General features: G+C 38.3%; 1 protein-coding gene across 1 annotated transcript in view; it reads left to right on the top strand.

The window, feature by feature from the left end:
• Positions 1–6,112: 6,112 nt before the first annotated feature.
• Positions 6,113–25,940, top strand: part of LOC140171309 (uronyl 2-sulfotransferase-like) — a 47,666-nt gene continuing 27,838 nt past the window's right edge. The window contains exon 1 of the mRNA XM_072194547.1: positions 6,113–6,274. Within this exon, the coding sequence (XP_072050648.1) occupies positions 6,113–6,274 (162 nt within the window). The remainder of the gene's footprint in view (positions 6,275–25,940) is intronic.

The raw sequence follows: 25,940 nt of genomic DNA, 5'->3' as shown, positions 1-25,940 counted from the left end.
ATACCATATTTCTCGACACCTTGGTCACTTCATATAGCCGAAACTTGGCAATGCAACATCCGATTTTAATGGGGTAAATATATCTTAAAGCTAAAACTCTGCTGAATTTAATAAGTAGCAAAACTCAAATTACACATATATGCTAATTTTAGTCATTTTCTTGGCTAACAGTCCCCTTAAAATATTGGAAATCAGTCATTTACGTTTAAACTGCCAATTATTGCTATAAATTGATATGCGCATTTGACACATTAATTACATTGTAAAATTAATCACGCATATATTTGTGGGCCCAAGCCACCCCAAAATTGCTGCTGACGAGAATGTTCTAGAGTCGGGTAACATCCTTACATTCTGCGTAAAATAAATTTTATTTCATTTCATTTCCTGTTTTGTCACTTCTATCTGAGAGTGTACTTAACATAATTGGTAGCTTTTCACATAATTAAATAGCTTTAATAAAATTGTATCAATGAAAATGATAGCATTCTGAGCATTGCGTAGGGATTGTGTGAAATCTGTTTGGGTTTATAAAACTAGTCACGCTCTGCGGTAATAGAGAGCTTGCGAAATGGCGTTACTTTAACTTTAACTTTAACGTCCAGAGGATTATAGAGGATTATGTATTCAAAACCAAGGTGGTTTTGAATACATAATCCTCTATAATCCTCTAGACGTTAAAGTTAAAGTTAAGTAACGCCATTTCGCAAGCTCTCTAATACCATTGTCGGGACTTAGCGCATGTCTTCGTACTGCTATTGATTTTTAAACGGGAACTTGGATTTTCGACATGCTACACGCAGTTAGGACGCTGGACAACCGATTGTTATTGTTCTGCAAGGCTCACTCAGTCATTTAATAAGGCAATACAAACGATCGAATTTGGTATTCAAATGAACAAAATTTTGAGTTACACCTTTTCAGTGTAAAAATTTTTTCTCGGCCAAATGAAAAGCAATAATTTTCATTTTTCAGTAAATGTCAGGAAAAACTGTAAAGCTTGATACAGTATTTTTTTTTTATCTTAGTGTTAAACTTAGTCGTGAAATTCAGTCATTTAGTGTAAGATTTTCGATTTTGATAGGCTTCAACTCTGCCCGCGAGCCTTTTTTTGGATCAAACTTTTAGCTTTTCAAAGTAATATAGTTCGCTAAAGAAGGATTTTTCCCAACTTTCTAACGCACATCACCGTGAGCGATATATCATAGTTTTGTCAGAATTTCCGTTTTGATTCCATAATTTTTGACTACCAGCTGAAATATTTTCAAATCCACGCGTGAAATCTTCGGCTCATACTAGCATTGTGGATCGATATCTCTGGGTGCCCGGCCTGGATAGAGTGTTGCCAGAACTTCAATATAGCAAAGAAATTACCCGGTGTTTCAATTGTCATGAAGGTGACTGGGTATAGTGCCTTTTGTTTGTGTTTGTTTGAAATTGCTTAAACCCACCGAAAGTCATAATGAAGCAGCCAAAACAATACAAGGTTAAACATGGAAGTTTATAACAACCTATTATAATGACCTAAAGGAAAAATCATTTATGGCAACAATGAGCCTTGCATTGTAAGTCATGGTTAAAATGTGTTGAGTACCCACCCCACCCCATAGGCCTACATAATATTACATACCGGTACCTTATAATATTTATATAGCACGGCTATAGCTATACATTTATAAAGTAGGTCCTATAGCGCTAAATTATGACAAATAGGCCTACACAAACCCGAACGCAAGTCTGAAGGGTGTAATGAAAATGCCAACCCGCGATGGGGGGGGGGGGGGGTCATTCAAAATTCACCTGGAGATAGGAGGGACAGAAAATTAAAATCCCCTCTAATAACACGCGAATTTTTCTAGGTTTGGACAGTGGATTTTCCCATGGACCTCATCCTAGGTAAATAAACAAACAAACAAACAGACAAAATGGTTTTCATAATAATGGAATCCATAGCCCCTATAAATTGAAATTGCAGGCTATCACGGGAGCAAATTTCCAAAATTCACCTCATTTACCAGAATTGGGGATTTGGGCTACCAAATCGCTGGTCAGGCAATCCTGGTTTTCAATGGAAAAGGGACCTGGTTGACAACAATTGAAATATCGATTATTTCTGCTGGTTGCTCTCGAGATAAAGTACTGATTTTGACATTTTCGGAGCATGAAGGGAAAAAGGGTAAAATAAAAACGGAAATTCTGACAAAACAGAAATATCTTTCTTTAGCAAACTATATTAGTTTGAGACGCTAAAAATTAATTCTGTAAAAAGCTCACGGGCGAACTAAATAAAAAATATCACACAAAAAGACAACATTTGATGCTTAATTTTAACACCAGGATTTAAAAAAAATGTTCATCCAAGCATTATGTTTTTATTTGACATTACTGAAGAAAAAAAATTGTTGCTTTATATTTGACTGAGAAAATAAATTTCATAGCAAAAAGGTGTATCTCGGAATCGTGCTGATTTTAACATGTATCGATCGACTTTTAGCGCGACTAAGCAGAACAAAAGAATCGGTTGTCCTGCGTTTAGACTGCACGTTGGTTCTATTTTTCCCCTCCCACCTGGTCCTTCTTTTGTTCAACATCGCGGTAAGTCTGATACTCACTTTGATGTACTCTTTGACCGGCTTTCATCTGTCTCACTTCCCTGGTCCCATAATGCATTCATGTTTCCCACCCTTTCCTGCTCACAAGGCCGCATTTAGTCCATAAGCAATGGTCGCTTGACTGCAGCCTTAAACCCTGGTCATCTTCGGCTTTAAATTGTCGGATTTAAACCACATTACGTCGGATATAGTTATATCCGACGCCCATTCGCACTGCCACTTATATCCGATATTATATCGGTTCATTATATCACTCATACATAAACTCTAGACAGTTCATTGGTTGATTACCATTTATCATTTTTACCATCACCCACTCCGTGTGATAGTTTTTACCATCATAGTGCTCTGCCGTAGTGCGCCTGCGCCAAGCCGTGCGCTGTCTCTTAGACTCGCCGATTTGGTTATGGGGTGGACCCCAAAATGTGAAGTATATCACGGCAAAACATGGTGTTATGTTGATGAAAAATGTATTTCCTACCTTAAATAGTATTTTTAGTATTAGAATTTATGCATGAGTGATATAAAACAAATATTAACTGTCTTAAATTCGTGTAATGGTCGAAATATAATCACTCGGTAATGGTCGAAATATAATCACTCGGTGAAAGATGAAAGAAATATAATCACTCGGTGTAAGATGTATTGTTCCATTCCACTCGCCGTTCCGGCTCGTGGAATGGAACAATCCATCTTTCACCTCGTGATTATATTTCGACAATCACACTCATAGACAGTTAATATTTTGTATACTATTACCGACGTAATTTAAGTCCGGTATTAAGGGAGGGGGAATGGGCAGATTCCAACACCTCAACAACTTAAAGGCAAATTTAAAGGCATTGAATGAGCAAAGTGGTGGTGCTGTTGGTTTTTTCTGTGGCATTATTATATTATACAAATACATATTTTGTGCTTATATTAGCACATTGTCATTTGTAAAATTAAAAACGTGGTGATCTATAAAATGCTGTATAATTTCTTGTTTTTCTAAGTTTCTGGAGTAGAGACTTACAATTCCCAATTATAAATGTTCTATAGTAATTGGGAGTTCTCTAGGTCGTGCCGAAAAGAGTAAAGTCCATGGAGTTGCCAATCTATAGATGCCAGGCCTAAATATAATTTGAAGTGGAACAATTAATTCCATTGTACCTAGATGTTTACCAGGATTTGGCAACAAATTAATGTCTTTAGTTATTGATATATTAATCTGCTGATTGTTAAACTCATTTTCAGCACTATCTGCAATGTTATTCAATCTATTCAATATTTCAATCTGAATTGCATCAGTTAAATTAATTCTTTCCTAGCTCTAACAGAAAAGTATGTCTTACTGCCATCTGTATGCGGAAAATGTATCTTCCTAAGTCGTATGGAATAACGTCATGTTCACCTTCTATTAATTTATCAACGTATTGTTTATTTACAGCGTCTTTATTATCTTCTGGATTTCCAACGTTAGTAAGTTTGTGATTCGCAAGGCTTAATTCTCCCGTCATTTGTCCCCCTGACCATTCAACCTTGCTATTCTGCAGGTGTGAAGCATAATTGCTAACATAACCAGCCGTTGCAGCATCTGTTCTCCTTATGGGAGTTGCAAGACCAGTCATTCTTTTCTCACCTAAATCAAGATTTTGATCGGTTTTCCACTCAGTACCCTTGTTTTCTACACGTTCTTCATATCCCCAAATGCTTGAATGTACTTTGTGTTCTGAAATGGCCATATATATTAGTTTATTATATTTTTTTTCAGCGTGCAGGGTTAATTTCCAGCGTTAAATCAATGGGTTGGGCATGATTGTCAAGTTTGTGCGCAACTTCATTCAAAGTCCAGGCCATGAACATCACTTTGCAATTGTTTGAACTGTGGGGTATTGAATTTAATTGTATAAAATGACCCAAATGGTGCAGCTGATAATGGTATGCTAGACGATAATTGATATGGCTGAATGTTTTGATTTTTGTTTTCATAATTTTTACTCGTTGATAATTGTTTTAAATAAATAAGCAACATTTTTGGTGTAAATTCAGGTGGCTATTCCAAGCATATATTTAATTGGTTCAGTCAGCCAGAATTGATAATTCAACAAGTCCTTTTATTTTATCATTTGTGATAGTCAAATTGTCTACTACTGTCAATTGTTTAACTAAGTCATCAAAGTTGTACAATCCTGCCTCAACGATAAAAGATTGTGATGGATGCCATTTTGCGGCCATCTGCATGATTGATCTTCGTAAATGTTGTAATAACCAATGCATAAGTGAATTCTATGTAAACCAATTTTGTGTCCTTCCAATGGTTCTTGCAATTTATATGGTTTGCCTTTACTGGCGTCTGTTATTGCGAGAAACATATTTATATTATACAGTCATGGACACAAGTTTGGAATATTTTAATTTTTTTGCATAGGCCTGTTTTAAGTGCAGATTTCTTACCATCAATGACCCGGCAGTCATGCAAAATGGATCACGGGTGTCTGCCAAGGTCTTAGGTACCATTCCATATCACACAATACCTAATGTAGGACAATGGCTGCTTATGCCTGACCAATGAACCATCGGGCATACTTTTCGCAGTTATTTTAGCGATATGATTCATAAGGTTACATTGGCTTTTGCATTACGGTGTGAAGAAATCAGCTTTACTTTGTTGCATCTTTATATTGTATACGATATTTCTGATTCTGAGGTACGGGTTGAGCGCAGATTTATACGCCCGCGTCATTGACTTACGTAATCGCGGCTACAAACAGAATGATATTGGTGCCGCTTTCAGAATTACATAAGGTGCAGTCTCTAAAATGTTGAAGAGACGTCGAGAGACCGGAACTTCTACACCTAGACCAAGGTCGGGTCGGCCACGAAAGACAACCGCCAGGGAAGCCCGATCTATCCTCAGACTTTGCCGCAATGGCTGCACGAAGTCTGCATCGCGGCTACGAACAGAATGGCTGAGGTCCATAAACACGCCTGTTACCAGGAAACTTGTGAACAATAGACTGATTAGTGCAGGTTTTCGCGCAAGACGACCAATAAGAAAGCCGATACTTCTGCAAAGACATCGGCATGCGCGCTTGCTTTTGCCACAGAGACATAGGGATTTGACAGTAGGCCATAGGCATAATGCGATCTTCAGTGAAGAGGCCCGGTTCCTTCTCTACAGACAAGGTGCCCGATTCAATGTCCGAAGACAGGTTGTTCAAGCCCTGCTTGAGGATTGTATCCTTCCTAGAGTCCAGGGAGATGGTGGTGGAATCACAGTATGGGGAGCATTCCACAGTAGTTCGAAATCACACCTCTAAATGCCAGAAGGACACATGAACCAGGACCAATCCCTGCATGTTCTTGATACAGCTATGCTTCCGTTCACAAGAAGAGACTTCGGAAACAATTTCATAATCAAAGATGACAACACCACGGCACACATAGCCTTACGCGGGAGGGAATTCCTTGAAAATGAGAATGTAGAACACCTGGACTAGTCGGCTTTGAGCCTGGATATGAACTCTATAGAGACCTTATGGGCAGAAGTATCCTACAGGATAGGTTACATGGACAACCAACCAATCACCCTGCAGGAACTTAGGCACGCCCTCATAGCTTGCTGGCGAGATATTCCACAAGGGACCTTGACAAACCTGGTCCAGGGAACGTCACGTCGTGTAAATGACCTTGAGCTGGCAAGGGGTGGACACACCAAATATTGAGATGTGTTTTCTCAAGCAAGAGATTTATCTGAACATATCACAGTGAGAGTTCAAGTCTTTGTTTAAACAATAAAGTTTGCTAGTGTCTTTAATCATAGCTTTAATCTCATTTTGTGCTACAAAGAGACCGCCAAAAAGTGTTGCGATTGTGATCCTTCCATTGCAATGCGCTTCCTCGGGTAATTCTTTGTTTAATTGACAAACTGTGCCATGTGAACATCAAAGGACATTTGTATCTTTCAATTAAATTCAACTGAGCACTTCTCCAGAACAATAAATATGTTTCTAATATGATTGAAAACTGCAATATTGAATTAGTTATAGTGTTTTACCAGAGAACTATATACAGAATTTGAATTCAAAGTATTTTGGCAAAAACACTACAATATCCCTCATTACAACAAGTTACAATAAACCCAGTGACAAACTTTGGCCAAGCTAAACAAGCTGTAACATCATCACTAGATTTACATCTCGCCTTGATTTACTTGAGTCACGCGGTAGCCGTCACCAGCAAGTTAAAAAAACCGACTGATAAAGAAGAATAAACAGATGTTCCAGCGAGACAATATTTACACGAAACACCAAAACACTGAAGTTCTATTGTTCTATGGTATTTTCCGCTGGGTACAAAATATTAATATTTTAACAACTCATTAATTCAAAAAGTGACACTAATCCTACAGTTAATCATTGTTTGACAATAAACACAATTTTTGCTTCATTTCACGCGGTATTTCATAACCAAAAATATTGGAAAATAATACTGATATCCAGATTTTTCTAGACGCCTACGGCCCTACCTGCACATCACCTTCACACTACTTTTTGAGATTCGCATTATACCCTAGCATTTTTTTTTTTTACTCTACATACAAATTCTGAACCCCATTCGCCAAAAAAATCAAGTTTTTCACAATTATTTTATTCTTTTCGGAACACAGCATACATTCGTATTACTAAATACGCCATTTTCATCTCGTTGATCTACTGCCAGCCAGCGGTCAACGCGATGGACATCTAATCCATTTCTGATTTTTAGCTCCGGTTCGAACCCGGGCACAACCTGATTTTTTTTTTAATTTTGAATGTTTTATTAACCTTTAAACCGTGGCTCAATATTGATAATCCAAATAGATTGCCCTGTAGGGCTACAAAGAACCACAAGCCGTGAATTTGGATATCCAACTAGATTGCGCCGCTGTGTTGCAAAGAACCACAAATTGCAAACTATGGATATGCAGCGGCAATGTTCCGTGACAAAATCATTCAGGTTCGAGCGTGTGTTTTGACTTACCTGAAGGATGCTGAATAATTTGGCTTAGGCTCCCCTCGACCTCAACTTGTTCAAAGTTCTGGCAATTTTTGGTAGGGGTCAATTAAAGTTAAACAGGGGGTCAAAATTTAAAAATTTCTCAATCTTGTTGAAAAGTATGTTAAATTATTCGTCTGGCCATAAAGGAATCCAAAAATGTACATACATTGGTAGTAGCGACGTTAATCGCGTAGAGAGTAGGGCCTGTTCATCTATACCCGTTCACATCTTTTTAATACGGACATCGGTCGGAGAATTCCACGACTGATGTCCGTAATAAGAAAAAGCCTGGAGTTATGGATTCTCAAACTAAGGCACACATACAATGGCGGTTTGTCGGCACGCTTGTAACGCAACCGAGATAAAGCACCGATGTCACAACCGGATTTGAATTGAACCAAAGAATAATTCGCTCGATCTGCGAAGTTAAGTTACGGCGCTGATTTGCAGAAACGTGTCAAAGGTCAAACACCCTTTTGGCTGGGACCAATCTACTAATACGGTTAAGATTGTACAATTTTAACTGGACAGTGTTAAGGGGGTACTACACCCCTGGCAAATTTTGTGCCTATTTTTGCATTTTTCTCAAAAATTATAGTGCATTGGTGACAAGTAAGATATGTATATTATAGGGGCAAGGACTATAACTACTGCACTGAAAATTCAGCAACTCAAGGCAAGTAGTTATTGATTTATTGATCAAATAATGGGTTTCCCTCATTTTTGACTGTAACTCCACAACTGTTGTTTGTGCTGAAATAAAATTTCCATCGCAGTAGTTGTAGTCCTTGCCCCTATAATATAAATATCTTACTTGTCATCAATGCTCTATAATTTTTGAGAAAAATGCAAAAATATGCACACAATTTGCCAGGGGTATAGTACCCCCTTAACCGTATTAGTAAATTGGCTCCAGCCCAAAGTGCGTTGACCTTTGACACGTTTCTGCCCATAAACTTTGCAGATACAGCAATTAAACTATACATTTTTAGATTCCTTATGACCAGACAAATAATGGTACAACAGGGTTGGAATATGTTTCGACTTTTGACGACCCCTGTTCAATCTTAATTGACCACTACATACAATTACCAGAACTTTGAAGAGGGCACTCCAAAGAAATCGTGTTCAGTATCATTCAGGCAAGTCACACTTTCAAACATGTGTTACAACGATATGGTCACGGAACATTAGCGCTGTTGTTCTACTAAATACATGCTGTATGACGTAGTGATATTAATATTAACATATTAATGACACCATTTTTTTCATATTAAAGAGGAGATGATCACACGAGACCGGCCCCGGGTAAAATCTAAAACTAATATTTTTACCGAATTGGGCATTCCATGGAATTGAATATTTTGACCTAGACCAAAGATCATTTCGTATTGCAACTCGTTCTAATAGTGTGAGTGATTGGAAAGCCTATAAACTTGTTCGTAATCAAGTTACTAGTATGATAAGATCTGCAAAATGTAATTATTATAAGGGTCTAATAGATGAGAGTTGTAATGATTCTGGTAAGCTATGGCAAACACTTAAAAAGGTTATTCCATCCAAAGTTTCCCAAACTCCATCATCTGTTGGGTTTGGAGATAATGTAGTTACATCTGACATTGATATATCAAATGTGTTCAACAGCCATTTGCAAGTGTTGCAACTAATTTACTTAATGAAAGTGATGAAAGAATTAATGATGTTAATAATATTGCTGATGTTAATGTGTTACATATATGCGAAGATCTTCAAGTTAAACCTGTTCTTAATATGCCATGTATTTCATATGATTTTGTTGACAGAGAAATTCGCTCCATGAGCAATAAAAAGGCTACAGGTCTGGATGATGTCAGTTGTAAGATACTAAAACTGGCTCGCCCAGTCATTGTAAAAAGTTTAGTTTATATTATGAATCTCTCTTTGTCAAAGGTATTTTTCCTACTTTGTGGAAAGAAGCCAAAGTAATCCCTTTGCATAAAGGAGGTGATCTTGATAACACCAATAATTACAGGCCTATTTCCATCCTGCCTGTAATAAGTAAGATCATTGAAAGGGCTATGCATAATCATATTTACTCTTTTTTAAATCGAAATGGTATTTTGAATGTTCATCAATCAGGCTTTCGTCCTGGTCATTCTACCGAAACTGCTCTTGTTGATATGGTTGACGATTGGTTTACGGGCATCAACAACGGTAAAATGACCGGTGTTACCTTTATCGACCTTAGAAAAGCGTTCGACACCGTAAACCATGATATTTTGCTAAGAAAGCTCCACGATATTGGAGCATCTGAAGATACAGTTAAATGGTTTGCTTCATAGTTGTCATGTAGAAAGCAAAGAGTTACTTTTAAGGGTATTGTTTCTGATTCACTAGAAATGAAAGTTGGTGTTCCCCAAGGCAGTATATTGGGCCCATTATTATTTCTCATTTTTATCAATGATATGCCAAATGTAGTATCACATGGGAAAATATCCATGTACGCAGATGATATCACGCTGTCTGTAAATGGTACTGATATTGATATTATTTCTAAAAAGCTCACTGAAGATCTTTCTGCAATTAAGGCATGGTTAAATGTTAACAAGTTGTTTCTTAATACTGAAAAGACAAATGTTATGCTCATTGGTAGTGAGCCTAAGTTACGTAATGATAAATGTTCTGCTTTTTCAGTTACCATTGATGATTGTCAACTTGAAAGAGTTCATAGTGCCAAATGTCTTGGTGTAAAGATTGATTCTAAATTACTCTGGCACAATCATGTTAACTCTGTTATACAGAAGCTTTTTTGTAAAAATAGGACTCTTAAGACGTCTTAAAACATTTCTTGACGTACGCACTCTTAATATTTTATACAAAGCTCTTATTCAACCGCAGTTCGACTATTGTAGTGTAGTGTGGTTTGGTCGCTTCAATGAAGATATGCATAAATTAAGTGTGTTACAGAAGCGATGTGCAAGAATAATATTATGTGCCAATTACCTTACGTCTTCTGATATAATGTTTCCTATATTAGGATGGGAATCACTTCCGAATCGTGCAATGTATTTCAAATCTCTGTTAATGTTTAAATGTCTAAACGATATGGCTCCACAGTACCTAATCAACAGGTTTTCTTATATACACGAAAAGCATAACAGTGGCGTACCGTGGCCGCCCCAACCCCGGGGGGCTGAAGAAAATTCAATTTTGCCGCCCCTTCCTCAAAAGCCCGAAAAGGTTGACCCAATTTTTTTTTGACCCTGTGCTTGGACGCGCTAAGAAGAAGAAGCTCCAAACAAGAACTGCTATTGGAAGCTGAACAAAGGGGTCAAATATCAAACTGCAGCCAAAGACAAACATGGTTCACTGAAAACAGCACCAGAGGAAGTAATGATGTGCTGGGAGGAATACTTCAGTAAACATCTGAATACAGAATTCCCCAGAGACTGTAATATACTTAACTCCATCCCGGAGCCTGTTAACCCCGCTACAGCAAGTTTGCCCTTTTCAATAGGTGAAGTTGAAGAGGCCATCAAGAAGCTTAAAAACAACAAAGCGTGTGGTTGGGATAAGATCTCAGCAGAAGTGTTGAAAGCAGGAGGACCCATGTTGAAACAAATGTTGTCGAAGATCATCAACACTGCCTGGGCTGAAGGAAAAATCCCTGAAGACTGGAGTAAAGGTATAATAACCCCTGTGTACAAAAAGGGCGACAAACTGGACCCAGCCAACTTCAGAGCTATTACCCTCCTGTCAATCCCGGGAAAAGTATTCTGTAGGATGGTTCTTAACCGAATTCAACAGACTGTAGATAACCATCTGAGAGAGGAACAGTGTGGGTTCAGGAGTTCCAGAGGCACCTCAGATGTGGTATTTACAGTACGCCAAATCTTCGAAAAGGCTAAAGAAAGACGCATTCCAATACACTGGAACTTCAAAGCAGCATTTGACACCATATGGAGGGAGGCCCTTTGGAAATGTCTGCGATCAGTAGGAGTAGACGCCAAACTGGTGAACCTCATTGCAAAAATGTATGAGCAAACCAAATGCTCAGTCGTGGTAAATGGAAAGATCACCGACTGGTTTGAAGTCCTAGTTGGTATTAGGCAGGGATGTCTTCTCTCACCATGCCTCTTCAACCTATATCTGGAGTTTGTCATGAAGAACATCCAAAATCTTGGCTCCGGTGTGCAGATGGGTGACATGTGCATTAACAACATCCGATATGCAGATGACACCACACTCATGGATATGGACTTTGAGAACCTGCAAATCTCCATGAATGAATTGGAAAAAGCATGCAGCAGCGGGGGAATGAAAATTAACCCAACAAAATGCAAGATCATGTCTGACGATCCAAGAGATATCATGCTGAACCAAATGCCCATTGACAAAGTAAATAACTTTGTCTTTCTGGGTAATAGTGTGCCCTCAGTAGAAGAGGATATTAAACGTCGCACAAAGTTGGCAGCCTGGGCATTATTATAGATTGAAAAATACCATCTGGTCTAACCATGACATCACCAGATCGCTGAAAGTAAGGATCTACCAGTCGCTCATCCTCCCTATTGCCACATATGGGTCAGAATCCCGGGCGTTACGTGAATCTGAAATGCGATGCCTTAGGGCAATGCTTGGAGTTTCACTACTTGACAAAATCCGCAACAATTCCATCAGACAGAGTCTCAACATCACTAGCTCCATCAATGATGTTATCTGCCGGAGACGTTTGAAATGGGCTGGGCATATCTTCAGAATGCCTTTACACCGGCTTCCCTACCAAGCCTACATTATTGACTTCAGCAAGAAAAGACCAGCAGGTCGTCCACCAACGAGATGGAGGACCAAATTCAGCGGGACTTGGGAATGACCCCACAGGAAGCAAGCAACAGACAGAACTGAGTGGAGGAGGCTTACTCGGCAGAGTGCAAAGGGCCACACCGGCCTGAGCAGATGAGTCAAGTAAGTCAAGTTTAATCTGCTAATTAGCACTAATTAAACCTTTTGAATAATTAAATTAAGTCTGATAATGCGGCAAGGCAACATTTTATCACCCTGAATACATATAAGGAAGCATCACAAATAAACATTAAATGAAATGAAACACACCCTATACAAAGTATATATTATTTATTATTATTATTATTATTATTATTATTATTATTATTATTATTATTATTATTATTATTATTATTATTATTATTATTATTATTATTATTATTATTATTTTTTATTATCATCATCATGTAGTGTTTGTTTTATTACACTTCATACATATTTATGAGAGAATGACACCAATTCATAACATTTTAAAAAGAAAATAGGCGCTAGTCCCCCGGCTAGGCCAATAAATTTGCGGTCTTCATCAAGTTCATGCTTATCCGATCTTGAAGTTAAGCTTTGGATTCGAGAGCTCCTCTAGGCTCTGTCGTGACACGCAATTCTCTTCTCCTCGCAATACGTCTTGAACAGCTCCACAGCTTTCTGAATCATAAATTGGGTGTTTAGTGCATCCTTTTGCAGAAATAGTTCGGCAATATCTGCTTCGGACAGCAAGACCTACTTTCCATGGACGCTGACATTTTTATTGTTGCTAATGAATTGGTTAATTCCCGTTTAATCATACAAAATGCTAAGTCCTACCTTCGCGTATCGAAAAACTTTTGTCTCTAATGATGATGATATCGTGAATAGGGGGAAAACTGTCGTCCGGTAAGATAGGTCATAATGGGGATAGGTCAATCTACTTGGGTTGTGTCGAGTTGCGATTGACCAATGAATTGGTGTAATTCTCTCATGAATATGTAAATACTCAGGCTTTTGACAAACATAATGGTAAGTGAGCAGAGTGCTTAGTTTAAAGTTATGTACGCTATGTATGAGGCGTATACTCACTAATACCCGTGCCCCTGTTAATATTGTGCACACAATATGAATAAGGGACAGTCGAAAAAGTACTAGATTATGTTGGGTGGATTAGGAGAATTCATCATGTGAACGCTAATTGTGACATCCATATTGGTTTTGCATGTTGTGAAATTAGCTGTTCCTTAGAGGGCCAAAAAGTGATAGAATACTCCCAAAAAATAATTTTATCTTGTGAAAACAGAAATTTGGAGAAAACCAATGATAACTTCCACTTCAGCAAACTTTATTTGCAGTACGGCTTTACCCCAAAACTACTATAGTAGATACGCTGAATTCTTTGATGACAAAATGGTTTCAGAAAGCACATTTTCTTCTATTATAGACACCGATTCTTATCAACAGGATCAAGGAGGCTATCAATAAGACAAGTTCACTACCTGCTGTTATCCACGGACATTTTCGTTTTATGCCGATTGAAAGGTAAGAACATCTAGTTTTTCTCATTTCGTATTTTAGTGCTAGCTGGAAATGTTGGGGTGGGTTGATGAAAGGGTTGAATGAGCTTTAAAAGACATAGGAAGTGTAACGAATGCAGGGAACGAGGAGTGTAAAAGGGTTGAATTCAAAAAGACATTCCACAAGACCTCCACAAGAGCCAACTTCAACCACAACGCATCCATCGTTTACACCGGTGGCTAAAGCCGCTCATAACCAATGATTTCAACAAAGATACGTAATTAATATAGACGAATCCAATTTCACGCATTCCTACACCTGAGTGGCAGCCATGGCTGGGTCCTCGCTGAGTACATATCACCTGAAATGTGAAATGATGCGTCCTTGGCGGGAATTGGCGGGAACACATAGACAAAAGAATGATGAAAGTTTACAACACAATTCAATATAACATCGATTTTTTAAGCGGCCTTAATCCACCCAATTGGGCAGTCACAACACCAGCTTGGTGTGCCGGGGACCCAATAATGGCCGACCAAATCCTGACCATTGTGGACAGAGATAAGAAGACTAGTTTGCGTCTGACGTCATCTGTCAATCAAACTCAGCACGGTTTGTTTACAAGTGTCGTGATGATGAGTTACTGAACGCGGCAGTAAAACCGTGCGCCTTACTGTAAATGTTGCACCTTTAAACAAACAAACCATCACAAAAGTTGGCATTGCTAGATGAAACTTGGACAACACCTACTGCTAAATATTATGACCATGTCGTGCATTTTGTTGATGATGTAGCTAGCTAGGCCTATTGAAGTTGAATCCCCGCGCACGTTGTTGTTGTGATGATTATTAAAACTTGAAGTGTTGAAAGAAAAGAGATATTAAAATTGCCTCTAGAATTAAGTTATTCACCCCCCACCACCACCACCTTTGCAGCAAATAGAAGATACTTTCAAAAGAAAAATTGCTTTAAAAAATGGAAAATCAAAATTGAAATCGTGTCAGACACTGTCTGACTTTGTTTCAACTCACAGGGAGGCAAATGGCCGGAAGTGTAATGCCACTATAGATCTTTAAAACATAAAATTTGAGCATAATATGCGTGCATTTTCACCCAAATAGTTGTATTACATCAATTTAGGATAGTATATAAAAGTTGAAATATCCTAAGGCAGTCGGCCATGATATATCGTGCATAAACTTGGCGCATTGTTTCAATAACAAATGGTATTGTGAACGACTCGCGGCGGCATCCTGTTTACCCCCCCCCCCTTTAAAAAAAAAAAAAAATCTGAATTGCCTTTGTTTTGTATTTTGTTTGCTTAAATATGGATAAAGTTTGATTTCTGTTGTTAATCATGCAAATAAAATACAGATGAGAGATATCAATTAGTTTTATAAACGATTTTGACTTCTTTTTCATTAAGTGTATCGTTTTACCTCAAATTTATATCTTTGGCTTCGTGGCACAATCAGTTAGCGCGCTGTGACGTTGTTTTTTTAGTCACGCGTATATCATATGCCGGCGCTTGTCCCAGGTTCGAACCCCACCCAAGCCTTGTCTCACGCTTTTTTCTTTTCTTTTATGTTCTTTTCTACATTTTCCCAGCTTGTGTTTTTGAATCATATTAAACTGGTCAAAAACAGATATTTCATTAGGTTTTTTTTATTTGATTGGAGGATATGGGGGGGGGGGAGATTATGCAATTTTGTCGGTTTGTTAGGCCTTCATGCTCTCAGTCATTCCTAATTAGAGTTTTTAAAGCACAAAATTCAAGTTTCAAACGTTTTTCTGATTTGCTCCCGGGATTTGCTATGTTGAGAAAAAACACGTACGAAAGATATAGGCCTACGTGATCTTAGATGATCATATTTTGGGAAAAAGCTTCCTTCCCAACCCTCCTCCATTACCAAACACCCCCCCATCATCACTACCCCTATTCATATATATTCGCTACTTGCACGGTTCCGCCATTATGCACTATGTGCGGGGAGAGCCTCGAACTGGCAGCATACATGAATGGGAATTGAACTAGTGATAACGTTCTGTGTAAGGTTACATAATTCTTCCTTTCATGTATGCTGCCAGTTCGAGGCTCTCCCCGCACATAGTGCATAATGGCGGAACCGTGCAAGTAGCGAATAGCCTATACACAAGCAGTCATAGTTTAATAATGACTTGTTTTTCACCAAAAGACCGAAAACAAATCTGATCATGAACCGCGAGAAAAATGTTAACCAGCCAACCGTCACACGCATATTAACCAAAGGCAAAACTGTGCGAGGAGTAAAGGTTCAAAAAAGAAATATGAGGCAGTGGACAGAGGTGAAAACGGCCTATATCATTGCATCTATGTGGGGAGCAAGGAGTAATCGTTGTTCCACACATAAAAATATTTATTGGTAGGTGTTGTCCAAGTTTCATATGCTATGTTTGTGTCAGATGTATATACTGTACTTCTTTTGTCGTGGTATGAAATTAGAGACCAAACGTCCCGAAGCTTTATTCTAAAAAGTACAGATAAAACGCACTCTTCTTTTGGATTTTTGAGACAAGAACTATTTTGTGTGCAAGATAACACAGATAGATTTTCTTTTGAGACTTTAAATTCCTTGTAAATCGTCAGTTTTACCGAGGTTTGTTGTAATTTTTCGTTTCCATGAAAGTGGTCAAGAAAAAGTTCAAATATCACATTTTTGGCCGGCAAATTAAAATTTTATTCAGGCTATCTTGCAGCTTCGACTTTAAAGTAAAGATATATGTGGGACATTTCATATTTCTTTGAGGAGTTTTCTGAATGTTTATGTCAAAAGATCATGGTTCAATACAAAACAATCACCAAAAATATTCACTTGCCAACTTGATATCATTTATTTTGAAGACGGTCCCTGCATGCATGCATACATGGGTGCAGGCAGCTAGTCTCTGTCCGAGACGATAAGTATCTATTAAAGTTGCTTTATATACAAATGGGATACAAACAGGGCAAGAAAGTTGTTCTTCGGATTCCATCTTATATATTTTATTTCAAGGTGTTTAGTAAACATATGTTATTCTTAGCGGGCTTATTTTCAAATAGTCAAGTTTTATGTGGCAGTTTTGCAAACATTTCACATTAAATCTTTTCAAAAACGAAGAGAGACTTGTTTCAGTCTATAATTTTTTTTTCCAATGCATTAGGGACGCACCATTTGATATCAAGGTTGGGGGGGGGGGCTAGGTCGTGACAATTTTTTTAGTAGGCCTACCTCGGTGAAGCAATTTTAGCACCTCGATAAAGCAAATATAGTTTTACATTTTGTAGCACCTAAATTTCGCGTAGCACGAAAAACGTTCTTCTTATGTTAAAATGAGTTCATATCAGGGGCGTAGTCAGCTTTCGTGGTCAGAGGTGAAAAATAAAGGTTTTTTGGGAAAAGACAAAAATAATCATCAATTTGAACCGGTATTATTGATGGGATATGTACATATACCGATTTTTTTAGCGAGACTGTAGGGCCTCCAAAAACCTGGCCAAAACGTTTTTATTGAGACAATGCGCGCGCAAAAATTTGTTATTTTACATTCCTTAAATTTGGTCATTTCGTCGGTCGCAACACATAGTGGCGTAGAGTGGTTTTCCAAATTTTCCGTTTCACATAGTGGCGTATAGGTTTAGAGCTACCTATAGGGTGCACAACTTATAAGTTCCCCCCTACATATTTTTTAAAATAAATCGAAAACTATTTGACGAAATGCAACCCTGTAAAATGATATGGGTAGCCTTATTTGTTTTACACATGTGGACCAAATTTTAGCGCCACACGTCATTGCGTTCAGTCACAATGATTCATTATGTAAAAAAAAGGAGACCGTTTTAAACAGTGTTAAAAGTTGCATCTGAGTCCATAGGACTCATTTCTCAAACAATACAGTAGGCCAGGGATATTCATGTGTTTGTAAAGGAAAACTTAATCTTTGGTATTCTTCTTCTTCTTCTTCAAAAGCAAAGCAGGTGTTTTATTCTTTTCTTTTTAATGATAAATGTCTGAGATGGAAGGGATATGTACTGCAGTGAGAATAGACCACATCGCCAGTAGTTCATCACATGTGAAAAGTCACATTTTAATAATGCCGCGTTTGCCCGAATTTCTTCGACTTCGCGGTAGAGCAATAGGTTTGCTGGATGAAAATGTACCGGTGAAAGAAATTGCTCGTCGTATGGGAGTTGCAATGCACTTGTCAACAGTGCAGGAGGACACATCCCCTACTAAACATCTAGACTTTAAATTTTATTTCCATTACAAACACATGGACAGGCCTAACATACTGTATTGTTTGACAATTAACTCCTATGGACTCAGGTGCAACTTTTAAAACTCCCTCTTTTTTTACATAATGAACCATTGTGGCCAAACGCAATGATGTGTGACACTACAATTTGGCCCAGATTTGTAAAACAAATAAGGTTACTCATAACTTTTTACAATTTTACATTTCGTTAAATAATTTTCGATTTATTTCAAAAAGCATTAGGGGGAACTTATAAGTTGTGCACTGTATATTATCCTATAATAGTTATTCCTTGTTAACTATTTAAGATATAGTTTTATAGTTTGAACCTTAAACTTCAATTTCAAATGAAATCGGGCCATTGAGAGATAACAGTGGAGGAGTATTGACTCCGTTACTAGTAGCATGTCCTTCAAAAACTTGCTCAAAAACGTATTTTGTCCTTCACGTACGCCACTATGTGTTGCGACCGACGATTTGGTGCATGATCGGGGTAATTTTGGTGGGAAACAGACTCCTTGCCCCCTTTCTTTTCCTATGCCTTCCCGATTTCTTTCATTTTTTGATATGCGGGGCACTCTTTTCAGGGAGCACTCTGCCCCCGCTGGTTAGTATGCTTCTGGTTCAAATGGTGAGTTTTAGCATGTTTTTTTTTCATGAATTTTTTCAAAGGATTATTTTCTTCAAAATAATAGATTCATGTGAGGATATCTCACCAAAACCATACTCGGATCCATCCCCACATATGGCTCCCATCATCACGTGGCATAGATATCTTTTTGACTTTGGGGTGGGTGAATTTTTGCTCACAGAATAACTTTTCACAAACAAATGCGGACAAAATACTTGCCAGTTTGAAGCTAAAATAAATATATCTGATGAAAAATGGAGCACCCTTGCCACCAAATCTTTTTTCTGGCGTTGGATCAATTTTTTTGGGGGGGGGGGGTCTGAGGTGAAGCAATTTTTTTTGATCAGATGGCGCGGCGTGACAATTTTTTTCCAAAAACTATCGAGCCCCCCCACCTTGGTATCTAATGTTGCGTCCCTTATATAGGTTTATACAAGACATGTAGTGTTGTATTTTTTTTTATTCGACATCGAATTGATTACATAACTTGGGTCACGGCCGGGCGTTCGTTGCATCAATCAAAGAAGTTTAGTCAGACTAATTCCGGGGGGAGGAGACCACTCCCACTTTGGAGGTGACGCTTACTAGTATGTAGGGCTGTTAAGACCCCCCCCTTTCAGCATCGCTGTCACCCAAAGACCCTATATTTTTTTACGAGCACATGCTCTGTCACCCGAAGACACCCTATTGTTCCATTCGATCTGTCACCCAAAGACCAGTGCCGCACCGGGATGAGGTGCAGGGGAGAGGGTGATGTGATGCAATACTTATCCCAGGGTGTTGAATTATAGGGCGAGCCTATTTTGGCGGGACAAGGGGGAGCAAATATTGGCACAGGTTTTGGTACTATTTGCACCGTTTCGATATTGCGACCTACAGGGTGTATCAAAATGATTGGTACCCAACAATTTTGCATGACAATCCTGTGATCAACTATTCTGATATTTAGGGCGTTGGCTCTAAAAAATGCTAGGCCTTGTTATGTAAATAAGCAATTTCGCGCTCCATGACTTTCACGCTGGATCTCGGAGCTTGTTCCTTTGTTATGATAAATCCTTTCCCTATTTTCTGTGCACAAGGTCGTTCCTATACAGGTGAATGCACATGAAAAGAGTGCATCGCACGACTATAACGTGCGATGTTTATATTGCAATAGTTGAGGCAAAGAATGTAATGGATGTTTTTTTTTAAAAAGCCTGCCTCTTCCAAATGCAACATTGGGTACCCTTGAAATGTTCAGAATGTATAGTGTATGACTTGTTTTACAATTAATCTACCAATTATTTGGATCTTATGTTGAATTTTGAATGTGTCAGGCTCATCCATTATCGATAAAAATTGATGGGTACCAATCATTTTGATACAGCTTGTAAAATGTGATGTAGAAACATGTCAGGATAGGCCTAAATTCAAATGGTATAAGGGGGAATATTTGTGGCATGTCAAAATATTTTGATGCATAGGCCTAATAGTAGCCATGAATGATCTTTACCTATTAAAACCAAAAGGAACTGTTTTGGGGTCACTATGTTTGAAAAAATCGTTTTGATTAACGAAAGTTGTAGCTTCGGAAATACTAAAAAATGCCATTTTGCCGAATTTAATAATGCGAACCGGGCTGGAACAAGTAAAATGGGGACTTTTGGAGTTGCGAACAGTCAAAATCAAGGGTCTTTCTTGGCTTTTTGGTTGAAAATCCCAGAAATATGAGGAATGAGCAATTTTGAGGTCTTTTAGAGCTAACTTTATCAAAATCAAGGGTCTTTCGGAGTTCTATTTTGGTAAAATATGAAAGGTCTTTCGGAGCTGCGAAATCCTAAAAGGGGGGTCTTTCCGGTGGAGCATACCCGTGGGATTAATTTGTGTTAAGTGCCCTTCCCCCCGTGATTACAATGCATTTGCCACTTCCGAAAGGAACTGCATAGTAAGAGGCAAGGTTCATTATTGATTGGAGATTCAGTAGGCCCTATAAAGAGACAAGTAAGTAGCATTACGGTGCATGCGCTTTTAAAATTCCGTAATCAATAAGAGCTAATAAGTATAATGAACAAAATCATTTCTGACAGAACGACGGATAGCACAGTAGTATAAGCGCTCGACTGTGAAACCGGAGGTTAAGGGTTCGAACCCCGGCAGAATTTTAATTCAGATAATTATCTTTTTCTTTCGTGAAGAATAATAATAATTGAATCCGTCTTATAAAATTTAACATAGTGTAGTAGAATCATGGATAGGCCTATGTGTTATCAGATAAGATCTTCTGTAGATTACCATATCAAAAGAATTTCGTAGTTTTATCAAGCAAGTTTCTAAGTGTGCCCCTAATCGTGGTTTGTATAGAATTGAGGCTATAGCTTTGTTTGCTAGTAACCAATGACAGAGCCGCTACGATATTAATTGAAAACAGGTCACCGCTAGATAGAGGCGCTGCATTTAAGACGCAGCCTAAAAGTTTATTACGGGACAAAACAGATGTGTTACGTTTCTGTTATGAACTTACGCCCCTCGGAAATCAAGCTCATGAAAAACTCATGTGGCAACCTTAACATGCTTAAGGCATGGAATTGTCCGGTACGATACTGTGATCAGTATACGCTGAGAAAAGTCTTCTCTGGTAAAGTATAATATTTAGAGAATAGACGATAGGAATTAGTCTAGCCGAGCGGCGGCTAGACTCTTGAATCCCAGTAGTTTCTTTCTTCTTCTTCTTCTTCTTCTTCTTCTTAGTCTAGGCGGCGGCTAGACTCCTGAGGGGCGGCTAGACTCCTGTTTCCCAGTAGTTTCTTTCTTCTTAGTCTAGCCGAGCGGCGGCTAGACTCTTGAATCCCAGTAGTTTCTTTAGTCTAGCCGAGCGGCGGCTAGACTCTTGAATCCCAGTAGTTTCTTTAGTCTAGCCGAGCGGCGGCTAGACTCCTGTTTTGGGGCGATTTCTTAGTCTAGCCGAGCGGCGGCTAGACTCCTGTTTCCGGGTAGTTTCTTTCTTCTTCTTCTTCTTCTTCTTCTTCTTCTTCTTCTTCTTCTTCTTCTTCTTCTTCTTCTGTCAACATTTAACATAATTTGCTCTAGCTCCTTTATTATTTGACCGATTATGACCAAACTTGGGCACAAGCTCCACTACCCCAGCCTTTACATTTGACCAGACCCTTTGCACGAGTAATTTTGGCTAAAAATGTGATTTTTACCAAAAATGCTTCTTCTCCTACAAATTACATGGTACAGTAATGAGATTTATACATTGACCTTGGCTATAGCCGGTGCCTATGGGGTCCTCACAGATTTGGGGTCAAAGGTCATTAAGGTGGTAATTCCGGCACATAACCAAATACCTTCAAAATGCTTCTTTTCCTACAGATTCTATGGTACAGAGATGCGACTGACACATATGCATTTACATTAGTTGGTGTCTATGGGGTCCTCACAGATTTTGAGTTCAAGGTCATACAGGGGACAAAAATGGTTGATCACTGAAAATCACTTTAAAATTCAATATTGTCTGCATATTACGTGCTGTGATCATCCGAATAATGCCAAAAGGGCTCTAGCATTATATAGTTCATATACGATTGTAATCAGATTTGGCTTAAACATGGAGGAGGGGTCTGTTTTGGGGTCAAAAGGGGTAAAATTCTAAAGTTTGTCCGATTGAAATGAAAACTAGATATATTGCATCCTTAGTAAGGCTGCGAAGTCTAGCCGTGACCTTGAAATGACATCTGATGACCTTGAAATGACCTTCACCACATTTTGCATCATATCCACATAACATATACTAATTTTCATTCAAATTGAATAAACTTTGTAATTTGACCCCTTTTGACCTTTAGTTGACCTCTGGTGACCTTGAAATGACCTCCAATATATTTTGAATCATATCAAGATCACATATACTAATTTTCATCTAAATTGGACAAATATTAGAATTTGACCCCTTTGACCTTTCGTTGACCTCTGGTGACCTTGAAATGACCTCCAATATATTTTGAATCATATCAAGATCACATATACTAATTTTCATTTAAATTGGACAAACTTTAGAATTTTACCCTTTTGACCCCAAAACAGACCCCTCCTCCATGTTTAAGCCAAATCTGATTACAATCGTACATGAACATAATGCTAGAGCCCTTTTGGCATTATTCTGATGATCACAGCACGTAATATGCAGAAAATATTGAATTTTAAAGTGATTTTCAGTAATCAACCATTTTGTCCCCTGTTTGACCTTGAACTCAAAATCTGTGAGGACCCCATAGACACCAACTAATGTCAATGCATATGTGTCAGTCGCATCTCTGTACCATAGAATCTGTAGGAAAAGAAGCATTTTGAAGGTATTTGGTTATGTGCCGGAAATACCCCTTAATGACCTTTTGACCCCAAATCTGTGAGGACCCCATAGGCCCCGGCTATAGCCAAGGTAAATGTCCAAATCTCGATACTCTACCATGTAATCTGTAGGAGAAGAAGCATTTTTGGTAAAAATCACATTTTTAGCCAAAATTACTCATGCGTGACGTTTGACCCCAAATGGGTCATGTCATATGTAAAGGCTGGGGTAGTTGACCTTGTGCGCAAGTTTGGTCATAATCGGTCAAATAATGAAGGAGCTAGAGCAAATTATGTTAAATGTTGACAGAAGAAGAAGAAGAAGAAGAAACTAGATATATTACCATCCTTAGTAAGGCTGCGAAGTCTAGCCGTGACCTTGAAATGACCTCTGATGACCTGGAAATGACCTTCACCACATATTTTGCATCATATCCACATAACGTATACTAATTTCCATTCAAATTGAACAAACTTTGCAATTTGACCCCTTTCGACCTTTGATTGACCTCTGGTGACCTTGAAATGACATCCATTATATTTTGAATCATATCAAGATCACATACACTAATTTTCATTTAAATTGGACAAACTTTAGAACTTGACCCCTTTTGACCTTTGGTTGACCTCTGGTGACCTTGAAATGACCTCCAATATATTTTGAATCATATCAAGATCACATATACTAATTTTCATTTCAATCGGACAAATTTTAGAATTTTACCCCTTTTGACCCCAAAACAGACCCTCCTCCATGTTTAAGCCAAATCTGATTACAATCGTATATGAACATAATGCTAGAGCCCTTTTGGCATTATTCGGATGATCACAGCACGTAATATGCAGAAAATATTGAATTTTAAAGTGATTTTCAGTAATCAACCATTTTTGTCCCCTGTATGACCTTGAACTCAAAATCTGTGAGGACCCCATAGACACCAACTAATGTCAATGCATATGTGTCAGTCGCATCTCTGTACCATAGAATCTGTAGGAAAAGAAGCATTTTGAAGGTATTTGGTTATGTGCCGGAAATACCACCTTAATGACCTTTGACCCCAAATCTGTGAGGACCCCATAGGCCCCGGCTATAGCCAAGGTCAATGTATAAATCTCATTACTGTACCACGTAACCTGTAGGAGAAAAGCATTTTTGGTAAAAATCACATTTTTAGCCAAAATTACTCATGCATGACGTTTGACCCCAAATGGGTCATGTCAAATGTAAAGGCTGGGGTAGTGGAGCTTGTGCCCAAGTTTGGTCATAATCGGTCAAATAATAAAGGAGCTAGAGCAAATTATGTTAAATGTTGACAGAAGAAGAAGAAGAAGAAGAAGAAGAAGAAGAAGAAGAAGAAAGAAATCGCCCAGAAACAGGAGTCTAGCCGCCGCTCGGCTAGACTAACTAGATATATTGCATCCTTAGTAAGGCTGCGAAGTCTAGCCGTGACCTTGAAATGACATCTGATGACCTTGAAATGACCTTCACCACATTTTGCATCATATCCACATAACATATACTAATTTTCATTCAAATTGAATAAACTTTGTAATTTGACCCCTTTTGACCTTTAGTTGACTTCTGGTGACCTTGAAATGACCTCCAATATATTTTGAATCATATCAAGATCACATATACTAATTTTCATCTAAATTGGACAAATATTAGAATTTGACCCTTTTGACCTTTCGTTGACCTCTGGTGACCTTGAAATGACCTCCAATATATTTTGAATCATATCAAGATCACATATACTAATTTTCATTTAAATTGGACAAACTTTAGAATTTTACCCCTTTTGACCCCAAAACAGACCCCTCCTCCATGTTTAAGCCAAATCTGATTACAATCGTATATGTCCATAATGCTAGAGCCCTTTTGGCATTATTCTGATGATCACAACACGTAATATGCAGAAAATATTGAATTTTAAAGTGATTTTCAGTAATCAACCATTTTTGTCCCCTGTTTGACCTTGAACTCAAAATCTGTGAGGACCCCACAGACACCAACTAATGTCAATGCATATGTGTCAGTCACATCTCTGTACCATAGAATCTGTAGGAAAAGAAGCATTTTGAAGGTATTTGGTTATGTGCCGGAAATACCCCCTTAATGACCTTTCACCCCAAATCTGTGAGGACCCCATAGGCCCCGGCTATAGCCAAGGTCAATGTATAAATCTCATTACTGTACCATGTAATCTGTAGGAGAAGAAGCATTTTTGGTAAAAATCACATTTTTAGCCAAAATTACTCATGCATGACGTTTGACCCCAAATGGGTCATGTCCAATGTAAAGGCTGGGGTAGTGGAGCTTGTGCCCAAGTTTGGTCATAATCGGTCAAATAATAAAGGAGCTAGAGCAAACTATGTTAAATGTTGACAGAAAGAAGAAGAACTAGACTTAGCTGTGGTCTAAGACCACGAACACAGCCGTGTTTTGACGCCTTAATGACCTTTGACCTCAAAATATATAAAACGCCCATAGACATTGGCTAATGTCAATGTATGGGTGCAAGTGGCACCACTTTGCTATGTTATTTGTGGCAGAAAGGGGCATTTTGAAGGTTTTTCGTCTCAGAGCGGAAGTGACCCCTTAATGACCTTTGATCCCAAATGAAAAAATACCACATGTACAATAGGTAAACACAATTCACGTGTGAATATACCATCACCCTCCAATGTTTTTCTTAGCAAATAAAAATTTTTGAAGGTTTATCGTTTTATTCCGGAAGTGACCCCTTAATGACCTTTGATTCCAAATTTCT

Source organism: Amphiura filiformis, chromosome 2 (genome assembly GCF_039555335.1).
Source record: "Amphiura filiformis chromosome 2, Afil_fr2py, whole genome shotgun sequence".
Lineage (NCBI taxonomy): Eukaryota > Metazoa > Echinodermata > Ophiuroidea > Amphilepidida > Amphiuridae > Amphiura > Amphiura filiformis.
Note: the sequence above shows the minus strand (reverse complement) of the source record. Positions and strands in the feature narration are given on the sequence as shown.